Raw genomic sequence first — 13,161 nt, forward strand, 5'->3', positions numbered from 1 at the left:
TTTCCTAGGGTGACCCGTCGCCCCTGCGTCGCGGGGAGGAAGGAACGTTGTGCAGCATGGAGCGCGCCGGGGCGAGGACGAGTCTTTGGTAGCGGGGTAAGGACGCCGTGCTGGGGCACGAGGGGCAGGCAGGGTGGGGTGGGGGTCACCTCCTTCCCCTCGGGGGCCAGGAACTGACCCTCTCCTCTCCCTTTGGCCAAGGTGACCCGAGGATGCCGAGCGTGTTCTCCTACCAGAGCGCCGAGGTCGACTGGTGCGAAGGCAACTTCGAGCGCTCGGCGCTCATCGCCGAGTACTACAACACTGTGAGTGGGGCTCCTCGGGGCTGCTGCTGGGCGTGCAGATGGGACCACTGGGCTTTCTCTCCTCCCCCTCCCTCCTTTGAACTTCCCGCTGTTGGAGGTTGCTGACGAAGGGAGCTGGGGTCAGGGGTCCTTCTGGCACGTGTGAGGCTGGGTTCCCAGCAAGAAATCTCCAGTGCAGTGCCTTAGCTCAGATTTGTAAGAGCCTGTTATACCAGTCCTGCAGCTCTCCTGCCAGCTGGGCTAAGTTCCACACAGGGCTCATATATTCCAGCCAAACGTACAGGAGTGGCAAAACGAGAGACAGCACTGGCATGAACCATGGTGGGCAGGTTGGGAATCCAGAACTCAAGATGAAGGAAAGCTGATGCTGAGCCAGCTTCACCTCCTGTGATCCTTTATAATTCAGGCTCCAGCCAGCCACAGCCAATCCCTTGAATGCAGCCTCCTGGCTTAAGCATGACTGGAAATATCCTTATCCATCTGGGGAGACCTTGGTAGATAACCAGGCTCTGCGAGCGTGTCCTTCTACCTCCATGCAATTACAGGCTAGCAGGGCTATGAGGCATGTGGATTTACAACCTTCCAGAGGCCTTGTTTACAACTTTTAGCAATTACTCTCAAACACTAGAAGTTCTTGTTCTCATGGAAATGCCTCTTCCTCTTTTTTTTTTTTTTTCTTTTAAAGCATTTCCTGCTTTTAACAAATTGCCTGTAATGAGGATAAGCCCCTGCAGCTCCCCAGCTCTGATTGCCCAGCCAGGGTCTCAGAGGAGGGATGCTCAGGCTGTATAAAGTCCCTTCTCTTTGAGACACTTGACAAATAAAGATCTACCAGTCTAGACCAAATCCTGCTCCCCTCTGGCCTCCATGTGTTGTGCTGTTGTCTCTTTATGGGCACTGCATTCCTGGTGGATGGGCACAGAGCTGCAGAGCAGGGAGGTGCAGAAGTCACTTGTACTCACATCAGCGTTTCCAGTGGACCTGGAGGTGCCAAAATCCTCTGTGGTTTGCAGTGTCACTGGCCACACTGGAGAGGGGCTGATTTCCCAGAGAGCAGGAAGTCTGAAAGATATTTTTTAAAATCAGAATTCAGCCTGGGAGATGAATTTGCCTCACCTCCTAGTTTAGTCCCTAAGCAGCATTCAGTTGTGTCTTGGGAGCTGAGATCCCATGTTCTCAAGGATCCTGATTTACATCCAGGCTGTTAAAGTGGCTCAGGACCCTCAACACACCCAGAAATATCTCAGGAGCTCTCCAAAAGCACTTACATGTTGAACTTCTCTGTGGCACACTGCTAGGCACCAGTATGCCCAGATGCATAACCACCTTTTTTAGGACCCAAATGCCTCTAATTCCCATGAAACTTTAACTCTTATCTGCCTAGATCACATTGTGCAACAGGTTTCTAAATTCATAGAATCATAGAATCGTTCAGGTTGGAAAAGACCTCCAAGATCAAGTCCGGTCATTAACCCAGCACTACCATGACCACTAAACCATATTCCCAAGTGCAACATCTACATGTTTTTTGAACCCCTCCAGGGCTGGGGACTCCAGCACCTCCCTGGGCAGCCTGGGCCAAGGCCTCACCACTCTGCCAGGGAATAAATTCTTCCTAAGATTCCATCTAAACTTCCCCTGGTGCAACTTCAGCCCATTGCCTCTCATCCTATCACTGGTTACTTGGGAGAAGAGACCAACCCCCACCTCACTACAACCTCCTGTCAGGCAGCTGTAGAGAGAAATGAGGTGGCTATTCCCAAATATCTTACCCATGTGCTTAGTTCTAGACTGAGGTCCCTACTAGCCACAGCCATCTCCCATGTTGCCACCATTGAGGCATCAGGGTTGTCAGGATGGATTTTCACTTGGCAGGACTCAGACACAGCTTTTCTCCAGGAGAGGAAAACTTCTCCAACATGTGCTTCCCCACAGATGCAGAGTAGTGCTATACCAAGGAACAGAGAGATGTGGGCAGAGCAAACCCCCTCAGGATTTTTCCCAGTGGTTAAACCAGCCCTTGTTCCTCTCTGCATGTGAACACAGCAGAGAAGGAGCTTTCTTTGGTCCTGCACTGATGTCCTTCTTGCCAGGAGCTCAGCAGGGTGCCTGTGCAGGGGCCTGGTACCACTTCTGCAGTTCCTGTCCTAAAATGTGAGTCTCATGTCCAGAAAGCAGCAGGAACCCAAACCTGCCTTGACAGCTGCCTGCTTCAGGGCTGGCATGTGATCTCCTGTCCAAACAAGGGGAGAGAAAAGAGCAAACCCTCCTAAAAACTGCTGCTGCCTGAGCAGCTGACAACAGCCCCAGAGGCTGCACCACGCTCAGGGCCAGACCCTGTGACCCAAAGCAGTGAGGAACATCACGTCCACGGGCATCTCCCCTTCAGTGCTGGGCTCTCAGCCCTTGTGGCAGCACCAGGGGAGACCTCTGCATGCTCTGGGCTCTCCTGCAGGATCAGGCTGCCTGTGATGTGCCCTGAAGTGAGGACTGTAGAAATTGCACCCCGACTGGCAGCCTAAGATGGAGAGAGAGAATGAATGAATCTGCATGTTGTGGGTCCAGCTGGGGCTCAGGGCAGTGAGGACTACAGAAATTGCACCCATCCAGCCTAAGATGGAGAGAGAGAATGAATGAATCTGCATGTTGTGGGTCCAGCTGGGGCTCAGGGCACTGCCTCAGATGCGATGTTAACAACTTAGATGTCCTTCTCTTCTCTCCTCCATCCATTTGTTCCCCATAGTCAAATTGCTTCCTCTCTGCAGGAAGCTTTATGGGCCTTATCTCACTGGCCTGCCCTGAAATAATGATATCCATACTCACTTCAGCATCAGTTTGCCAGAGTTTTAGACTAGCTGGGAACCCAGCCAGCTCCTACCCAAGACTCCTGCACCACTAAATCACCAAAGCTTCCCAATGGAGCATCCTCTTCAACATCTTCTTCCCAACACTGCCTGGGGCTCGAGCAGGGTAATTTTGTGCCAGCAGCAGCAACGTGCTGTTGGGAATTCCTCTGTGCCAGCCACATTCTCTCTCAGGTCTGTTTGGCTTGGATGCTTTTGATTAGAAATGAGCACCAAGGGTATGAGCAAAGAATGTAAACAGTATATTTAAGTACCTAATGGTGCCTCATGATTGGATGCAGTTCAGCAACAAAGCACTAACTATTTATAGTGACTCGGTGACCCAGAAATTTATTGTCTTTCTGGCTGTTCGTAGGGGAGTAGTAGTGTTGAGGGTCATCAGTCAGGGACTTGCCTTTCTACCCTCATTTCTTTCCTGCAATGACTGAGCCAGGATATTGGTAATGACACCCAAATCCTCTGGCAAAGCAGCAGGAGCTCAGACACTGCTGTATATCCAGAGCTCATGGGTGCTTCATGGATTGGTGGAGATAAGCTCAGCTGCAGGTGCAGTTGCCCAGATACACCCAGAGAAGCACTCCAGCACTTGCTGTCAGAGCAGGTCTGAGCCATGGCGTGTGCCCCATGGGCTCAGCAGCTCCAAGGATTCCCAGATGCATCGTGCTCTTGTCTGCCCAGGAAGTTGCTCCCAGGAGTACACCAGCTCCTTCCCAGCCCTCTGCAAACCCTGAACAAACAGCTGTTTCCTGCCCCAAAGCACTGGAGCGACGTTGTGATGTCAGGACACGCAGCCTCATCTTCTGCTGTGCAGCTCTGGCTGTTAGGAACTTGCTGTACAGGTCTGGAGAACCTCTGAGGTGTTCACCTCTGCCTTTGGCCCTGGGGGCTCTTCCGTCAGCTACAGCCGGTGTGCTGGCCTTGGAGAGAATGAGTGTGCTGCAACGAGTCCTGCTGAGATCTCCTTTCACTGCAGAAAATCCCTGGCCTGAGTAAGGACCAGCACATGCCTTGGCTGCTCTTGCATGGTTGCCATGCTCGCAGAGCCAGGCAGAGCTCTGCCCAGCAGCATCTCCTGTCCCAGTCTGTGTCAGGGGCTTCTTCTCGCCCTGTCGTGGATGGAGACGCAAACAAGTTCTCTGCAGGTCTCTCCCTCCATCTCAGGCTGCAAAAGTGCCAGGTTGCAGAAGCCCTGGGGCCTCTCCCATGATCCTGCTAATGCACCAGGATTAATGTTGTTGATCCCAGTTGCTCTTTTCTCCTGGTGAAAGAAGAGAAGCACAAGAGAGCTTGGCCCAGGCACCTGGAGCAGTAACTCACCCTCCTTAGGAAGTGGGACATCACTGAGATGGGACGTGACTTACATGCTGGAAAACCACAGGGCTGAGGCATTGTCACAGGTCAAATCACACCTCAGCTCTATCACCACCCTCTCTGGCACCCTGAGCAGAGGGAGCTGGTGCCTCCTGGCTTGTACACCCCAGCTAGATGTAAGTAGAAACCATGCTGGGAGGACTTGGGATGAACAGAGACTCTTAATGGGAGTACTGGGAGCAAAACCCTCCTAACCACATTTGAGATGGAGCTTGCCCCATCCTAGAGGGAAGATGTAAGACAGCACTTACAAACCAGGGCTTGGATCTGATGAGATGCAGCCCCTGTGTGCCCCCAGGTGGGGTTTTTCAGAGGCTCTCCCCTAAATCCTGCTGCTCCACAAGGAGCTCTGCCTTTTCGACCCTATTGGCACGGTTTCCCTGATTATCCCTCCCCTCTGCCATCTGATCTTGCACCTCTCCTACTGAATTAATGAGGCGATAACGTTGCTATCATGTAATTAATGGCACTGTTGCAATGGCAGCAGGGACTCAGGTCTCTCTGTACGCAATCGCAGCCTCCCGCATTTCCTCACTTTGACCTGCATGCTGGCACTTGCTGCCTTTGCTTCAAGCATTGTTTCTCTTCTTGCTGTCCCTTCTTGTCTTCCAAAAGCCTCTTTAAGCATTTCACCAGAAAAGAGATGCTTGCAACACACTTGTTGCTTTAACCCACGGTCTGGTCTCATGAGCGTTTCCGAACAGTTTGACCTCAAGCGTGCAAGTGGGACCAGCACTTCTCCTTTCCTAGCTGGGATGGCAACAGGTCTGGATTTGGCCCTGAACACCTATAGAAAAGCACTTGGCCTGGGACCAGCACTTCTCCTTTCCTAGCTGGGATGGCAACAGGTCTGGATTTGGCCCTAAACACCTATAGAAAAGTACTTGGCCGGGGAATTGCTCTTAATGGGAACATCAACTTCTTTCATCAAAGCCTAAGTGAAATTCAAGGCTAATCTCCAGGCATAAAAGGGAATAGAGACCTTACATGAAGTGTGATTAGAATTTCCCTCTGGAATAGGAGAGAGTGTGTTTCACCTACATGAGAACATCCCTGTGATTTGCAGCCCTGTTACCAGAAATTTAGATCCCATGGGACACCAGGAGCCAAGCGTTGACTCTGCCATTTAGCTGGTGCAAGAGCTGCTGTGGGGTGAGACTCCAGCTGTGGAGGTCAGATTCCAGGTTTGGGCTCCAGGTCAGCACCTAGCTGGAAGATGAAAGGAAAAGAGATTGTCAGGGTGAGATAAAAGTCATCCTGGTGGCTTGCCAAATGGTGTTTTAGCAGACGGCTCTGCCCTGCTCTTCCAAAGCCCCAAAGAGCTGTCTGGCAGGTAAAACGTCACACTATGGCTCCAACTTGTCACAAGCAAGATTTTCCCTGGGGAGTCTGCTTCCCTGTGATATCCCTTCCCTAAGTTCTCAAAATCGGGTGAAAAAACCAAGGTAAGAAGCCATGGAGGGTTCAGGATCACTTTAGACTCAACTCCCCTGTAGCTGCAGGGTGGAGCAGGCCTGATCCAGCAGACAGGTCCAGGCTTTGGGCACTCACTGCTCCTCCTCAGCTCCCACATTTGGCCTGTCAGCATCTGCCAGTCCTCAGAGCATTGCCACCTTCAGCCAGCCCAGGCAGCAGCACCAGGCTGAGCCCAGTTCCATCCCCCCCTCCCCAGACAAATCAAAGTCTGTCAATGCAGCAGTTCTGCAGAGCTGGAAATCAGGGCAGAATAATTTCACTGTGTTCATCTGCCAGGTATGTTTAAAGGAGGTTTATGACTTTATGTAATTACTAGTGTCCAGAATACCTCCTCCCCCCAGGCCAGACAGCTTTGCACATGACACTACAGGATGTCACCTCAATCCTGCCGACTGTCACCTCCCCACATCCTGCTTGTCCTGCTGCTCCCCACTGCACCCACTCCCCTCTTACCAATCATTTTCCTGACCGTGGCTTGCTGTGGGGGCCTCTCTCCTCACAACCACCCAGCCCCTCACAAGGGGCTGGCTACTGGCTGAAAGGGGCCAGAAGCCATCCAAGGAGTTTCTGGCAGGTCTGGGTTGACGGGAGATGGCTGCGAACAGAAGAGCTCGGGCAGCTTGCTGGAAGACACTGGGCTGCTGGAGCTAAACCATCTCCAGAATGGGGCACACCAGCTCACCCTGGACCCACTGGCCTCAGAGGTGCCTGCAGGGAGAGCAGAGGTCTGCAGCCATTGCTGTCACAGCAAGAGCTGTCCTTCCAGTTCCAGCCTTGCTGCTCCAGAAACGCCTCTGCCCTCTCCCCACGCCAAGAGTGACGCCCGCTCCCCTGGGATGTTTTCCACCAGGGATCAGTAACCTCTCCACGCAGGGAGACACGGAGGCACACGGTGGGAGGGGGCTTGCCCAAGATCGTGCAATGAGCTGAACGTGCCTCTTGTTTTTCAGATCAGCAATGTGAGCTTCTTTGTCCTTTCTCCTGCCCTGCTCTACCTGAACCGGCAGTACCGCCAGCAGCGCCCCGTGCCCTTGTACTTTGTCTCTGGCCTGCTCTTCGGTGTAGGTGGGTGCCAAGGTTCTGAGGAGACCAGAGAGGTTGCCAGAGTACCTGACTGTTCATTCATGGTGCCTTCAGAGGCTGGTTCTTAGTGGCCAAAGCACAGGGGCAAGCTGGGGTAGGAAACTGAAGAGCCGTGGCCGTTTGAAGCCCAGCAGCTCGTGGTTCCTGCTGGCTGTGGACTCAGCCTCCAGCCCAGTCAGTCCCCATGGAGCTGTGTGGACAGGCCCACTCAGGTCTCCAGTAACACCAGGGTCCATGCTCTGCTCTTCAGGGATGGCGTGTCTTTGGGGATGACCCCAAGGAACCTGCCAGGCTGGGATTGAGCTCTGCTGACACCAGATGTCCTTGCTCCTTGCAGGTGTCTTCTCCATGTACTTTCACATGACCCTGAGCTATGTGGGACAACTCCTGGACGAGCTCTCCATCCTCTGGGCGTTGGCTGTGGCATATTCCTTTTGGTACCCACACGTTTACTTCCCCAGGTTCATCAAGAGCAGGTATGCCTCAGAGGGACACAGAGTTGCAGGGCCTGAGGGGAGCGATTGGACCTTGACATTGATGTGTGTGACCCACAGACCCCCCTGAGCTCCCCTGCCAGGGGTCAGCACTGGGGTTACTGCAGTTTGCTTTGGGATCAGACCCTCCATCACTCAGTGGTAGATGTGCTGACAGAGGAAGAGCAAGAAACCCTCCCGTGGGAAGGGCTGTCAGCTGGAGCTGTTTGTCTTTGTTTGTCTGCAGAGGAAACTTTGCATGGAGATTTTCAGAATTAATTAGGAAATTAAATGTTCCTGAGCACTGACATTCAACTCCCCTCGTTGTCAGACTGTTGCAGCATCCCCTCCCATCCACAGAGAGCTCTCCCTGAAGGCTGAGGGGGTTTCCTATAGGACAACAGGTCCAGGTTAACACCCCACATTTCGTAGGTTGTTTGCAGGAGGGCTGGCTGGGCCAGAGGAGCTCAGCAGAAAGGATGGGGGTGGATCAGCAGAAGCAGGGACCCAGCAGGGCTGTGCTCAGAGGATGGTCCCATCCTGACAGGCTCGCTGGACCCGCTGAGCCAGCCCAGTTAGAAGCCTCACAGAGGCTGCCCCAAGTCTGCTCTTCCCATGCCAATGAGGAGGTCACCAGGAGTTCACGGTGGAGACATGGTTGGGGGAGAGGGGAAGGGACTTGGGAAGGGATTTGCATGTGAAAGGCTCCTCTGAGCCCTATTGTTGTTCAGTCAGCCCAAATCTGCATGTTTGCACGGCTCCAGCCCCTGCCCCGCTGGGACTCCAGCTCTGCAGCCCCTCCCTGGGCAGAGCTCCCGATGCCTTCACCCCTCGATGCTCACCTCTGGCATCACCGTGAAAGTCCACGAGTCACCTTCTGGGCTGCGTTCCCCACTCTGGCATGGACCAGCCTGGGGGCTTTATATCCCAGCTCCAAGCAGATACCTCAGCCTTCCTGCCAGGACCACTGCAGAGGCTGTCAGCCCTGTGCAAACAGATCAGAGGTGCTGGAGAAGGGTTTCCTCTCTCTGGCGATGACCAGGACCTCTCCAATCCTTATCCTTCCATGCTGTCAACCCTGGGGACACTGACATTCACTCCCAATTCCCTTTAGGAAACATTTCTTCTGTCTGACTGGTGCCATCACTGTGATCAGTACCTTGATGTCCTTTGTCAAACCAGCCTTCAATGCCTACGTGCTCAACTGCATCGCCTTCCACCTGCTGTACCTGACCTGGCGTGAGCTGAAAAAGTGAGGAGGGCTCTGGGAGAGGTTATCTGCAGGCTACTGGGTGCTCCTGGCACACTCCCGTGTGGCAGTGACTCTGTGCACAACAGGGAGTTAAGCCCAAGTCTTCATCAGCCACATATTGGACCATCAGCCCAGCAAGGAATTGGGGCAGCCTGGGAGGGACCAGGAAGAGGCACAGGCAGGACCGTGGGCAGTGGGATGCCAGGAGGTCATCTGGCCCAGGTGTCACACAGAAAGGGGACAATCCATGGGAGAAGTGTATCTTCTCAAATCCTGGGGTCAGTTTTGGGCCCCTCACTCCAAGAAGGACCTTGAGGGGCTGGACTGTGGCCAGAGAAGGGCAGCAAAGCTGGGATAGTGTCTAGAGCCCAGATCTGGTGAGGAGCAGCTGAGGGAGCTGGGGGTGCTGAGCCTGGAGCAAAGGAGGCTCAGGGGAGACCTTCTGGCTCTGCACAGCTCCTGACAGGAGCCTGGAGCCAGGTTGGTCTCTTCTTCCAGGGGACAAGAGACAGGACAAGACAAAAAAGCCAGGAGAGGTTGAGGTTGTCCTTGAGGAACAATTTCTTCCCTCCAAGAGTTGTCAAGACCTGTCCCAGGCTGCCCAGGGCAGTGGTGGAGTCCCCACCCCTGGAGGGTTTTAAAGACATGGAGATGTGGTGCTGAGGGACGTGGAGTTGTGGTGACCTGGCAGTGCTTGGGTAATGGTTGGATTTGATGATCTTAAAGGTTTCTTCCAACCAAAATGATTCTATGATTCTCCTCCCCTACTGCCACCTCTGCAGCTCTTTCCTCTTTGTGGGGGATTTGGGAACCATTGTGGGACTGGGAGAACCCACCAGGATCTGAGGAGAAAGGCAGGAGTGCCTTGGCCTCTCCTAGCACCCTCCTCACCCACAGAAAGAAACCCTCTCTGCACGACTCCAGTTCTTGTGGTTTGAAGGATATCCTCCAGGAGAAACTCGCTGGGTTTTGCCGTGGTTCAGTACCATTTGCAGATGGGAACCAGACTTCTTTAAAACTGACTTTCCTTCCAAAACGATGTTGAACTTCCCCTCCCTTGCTGTGTCCTCCAGGTGCAGTGACAGGCGGGTTCACCAGATGGCCGCAGCCATGGTCCTGTGGTGGGTACTGGCCATCAGCAGCTGGATCAGTGACCGGTGGCTCTGTGGGTTCTGGCAGGCAGTCAACTTCCCCTACCTGCACAGCTTCTGGTAAGGACTCCAGCACAGGGACCCAGCTCAAATATTTCAGGGGCTGAAGGGCCACAGAGAAGGGGAGATGGCAGCAGGGATGTGATAGTCAACCAGGGAGCAGCCGCATCTCTGTCCAACCCTCTCCCCCTTTTCAGCTGTTGCTGTTGATGCTTCTCCCCACCCTGGCCCCAGGCCAAGGATTCGGTCCTTTTACTGTCTTCTAGCCCTTCCCAAATGCTGGTTTGGAAGGGAAACTGTTCTGAAGGCCCCTCCAGGTAAGCAGCTTTCAAAGGGCTGCATCTGCTCCCAGGAAGCTGCATGAGGTGCAGTGTTCTTGGAGTCATCCTAACAGCCAAACTGAAAGTTCCTGATTGGCTCGGGCAGGAGATTTTGGTCCCTGGCCAAGGGTGACTGTACATGCTGCAGGCAGCACACGTGCCCACACTCACCCTCACAAACCACTGGTGTCACTGAGATGGACACCCAGCGCTGCTGGGCTGGGCCAAGCAAGGTGGAAGGGATGAGCTGGGGCTTAAGTCCCCTACATCCCCCAATCCAACCCCTCTGTGCAGACAATTGTCCCCACCCCAGCTCATAGAGCTCCTCCAGGATTCCCCCATAGGGACAAACCCTGTGGGACCCACAGTTCACAAGCATCACAGGACTGGGACCTTTGTCTGCCGTTGCTGTACCCCTTGGCTCTAGCTTTGGGGTGGCAATGCCAGTCACAGAGGGCTCCAAGGTGCAGGGGGAGCAGCTGGGGTTACCCCTGGCCAACTAACAAGTTCCTTGGTTTCCTTGCCAGGCATGTGCTGATAGCCATGTCCCTCCTCTACTGCTGCCCACTGGTCATCTACTTCGACGTCACCTACGAGCTGCCGTCGTTCAAGCCCAAGATGGAATACTGGCCCAGTGACTCCTGGCCTGTCGTGGTGCCTTATGTTGCCCTGGAGGAACGCCACAAGCAGTGCTAGAGCCAGTTGCCCTCAGGCATTTTTTGGGCCCGGGGTGCATGATGTCTGCATGGGAAACACCTCAGCTGGGTGCCACCTCGGCTGGGACAAGGGCAAGGGAGCCGCTGAGGCCTCGTGATGCTGGGCATGAAGCAGGGGGAGAGCCCACGGGTGCCTTGGAAGACTCTACCCAGGCTGGAGTCCAGGGAGCTGAAGATCTGCTCCTCCAGAGACCCCCAGTGAGAAGGGGAGGGAGATGGTGCTTCTTCTGTGCCTCCTGCATTGGTCAAACAGCAGCACCCCTTGCTGACGAAAGCACAGTGGAGAACACAGAAGCCAAACTGGTGACTGCTGGGTTTGTTGGGGCTGCTCTAATTATTACTATTAATTTTATTTATTGATGTATGTGGTCTTGCTCAGGAGGGCTGTGCATTAAAGCTATGGACACTGACTCACACTGAGCCACTTTCTTTCCCCTGCCTGCAGCACATCCCTGGAGGTGTTCAAGGCCAGGCTGGATGGGGCTTTGAGCAACCTGGGCTACTGGGAGGTGCCCATGGCAGGCAGCTTGGAACTAGATGGTCTTTAAGCTTCTTTCCAACCCAAACTGTTCTATGATCCCCCACTGCCTGCCAGTCACTCCCACAGCCAGCATGGCCAAAGCTCTCTCTGACCTAGGCAGAGGTGTTTACAAAGAGAAATCCTCCCGGGTGACAGCCCAAAAGAGGTGCTACCCCTTTTTCAACCCCCAGCAGCACTTTTTTCTCCCCAGCTCTGACAGTCTCCAATGGCCACGTGTAACTTGGAGGCTCCTGTGCTTGCTGAAAGGGCTGGCTGGTGGCAGAGAGGGACGTGAGGAGACAAGTACATTAGAGAATCGTGTCCATACCTTTGCAAGCACAAAGAGAGCAGATGTAAAGCCTCAAAGAGCACTGCAGTGCCTCAGGTACCAAATGGTGCTTCCAGGTTCTCCCTACAGTGTAACTCTCACAGCCATGGGACACGCTTCTGTTCTCCAGACCCTGCTGCATTAAAGTGATGAGTTGAACCATGCTGTGGGTCCTCAAGCCTGGCAGAGTGGCTGCAGTCGGTTCCCTGCAAGGCAGCCAGAACAAGATCACATCACTCCAGGGACCACAGACTTTTTGGGCCCTGTGAGTAAAGCAAAAGCAGAAGCACTCTGGGCTCAGAGTAGAAGATGCTGTGCAGAGCACTGGCCACACCATGCCTGTGCCCTGTCCCCCCCGTGGCCACCGCTGCCGCGTGGGTCGCTCTGCAATGGTCCCCAGAGCCACTAGATGGCAAATTTGGCTCATGAACCCTGAGCAATATTTCATCTCGGGAAAGGGATGCCTCCAGCAAGGCCTGAACCCCCAGGCCTGGTGTGGCTGCCCTCTCCATCCCTCAGCACCAGGGTCAGGCAGCTTTCCACCAGCAGGGCCAGCCACGAGAGACCTGCACAAGGTGCAGGGCAAGCAGGACTCAGAGCTCCAGCCTTTGTGTGCCCTTGTCTGCCCGTGCAGGTGCCCATCTCCTCCCTTTGCCTCTTTGTCTCCCCCACACACCATCGCTCTTGCCTCTCCCTTCATCCCCCCATCTCCCTTCCGCCGACCCTCCCCGTTTCCCTCCCTCTCTCTCCCCCTCCCTCATCTCACCCCTTCCCCAAGCCCATCACATTCTTCCCCAGCCTATTAATAACTTCTGGGCAATTGCACCGGGTCCCTGCTGGGCTCGGCCCCTCCGGTGGGGTTGCCCCGCGCAGCCACTGAGCGCGGCGGCACCAAGTTCAAAAGTGCAGCGGGGCTTTCACAGCCCCTCTCCTCGTCAGGGGGTGGAGGAGGCGGCTCGTAAAGAAAGGCCCCGTTGCCAGGGAGCCTGGCACAGGAAAAGGGGGTCACCTTCCCCTCCCACAGCACCGCCGGAGATGGACGGGCGCCAGCAGCCCCGCGGGTCGGAGATGCCGCGAGCGCCGCGGAGGGATGGAGGGCGAGGAGTGGGCCAGAAAGGGCTAATTGGCCACCTCTGGCCACCGAGCCCGGTGTGGTGCTCTGCAGAGAAACCCAGCGGCCAAATCCCCCGTGTGGTATGGTAATAAGGGAGGTGTCCCGGGCTCCGCTGACTTGAGAACAATGTTGCTGCAGTTGAGTGACTGTAACAGGCCCCGATGACAGCCGGGGCCGCGTTAAAAATG

At 54.6% G+C, this 13,161-nt stretch overlaps 1 protein-coding gene across 1 annotated transcript; it reads left to right on the plus strand.

The window, feature by feature from the left end:
- Positions 1-212: 212 nt before the first annotated feature.
- Positions 213-10,991, plus strand: ACER1 (alkaline ceramidase 1). The gene is made up of 6 exons (XM_008940512.1): positions 213-305; positions 6,967-7,081; positions 7,437-7,575; positions 8,687-8,824; positions 9,898-10,035; positions 10,823-10,991. Exons 1-6 carry the CDS (start codon positions 213-215, stop codon positions 10,989-10,991), a joined length of 792 nt encoding a protein of 263 aa, XP_008938760.1.
- The last annotated feature ends 2,170 nt before the right edge of the window (positions 10,992-13,161 follow it).

The sequence above is a fragment of the Merops nubicus genome, unplaced genomic scaffold, assembly GCF_000691845.1.
Source record: "Merops nubicus isolate BGI_N331 unplaced genomic scaffold, ASM69184v1 scaffold15875, whole genome shotgun sequence".
Lineage (NCBI taxonomy): Eukaryota > Metazoa > Chordata > Aves > Coraciiformes > Meropidae > Merops > Merops nubicus.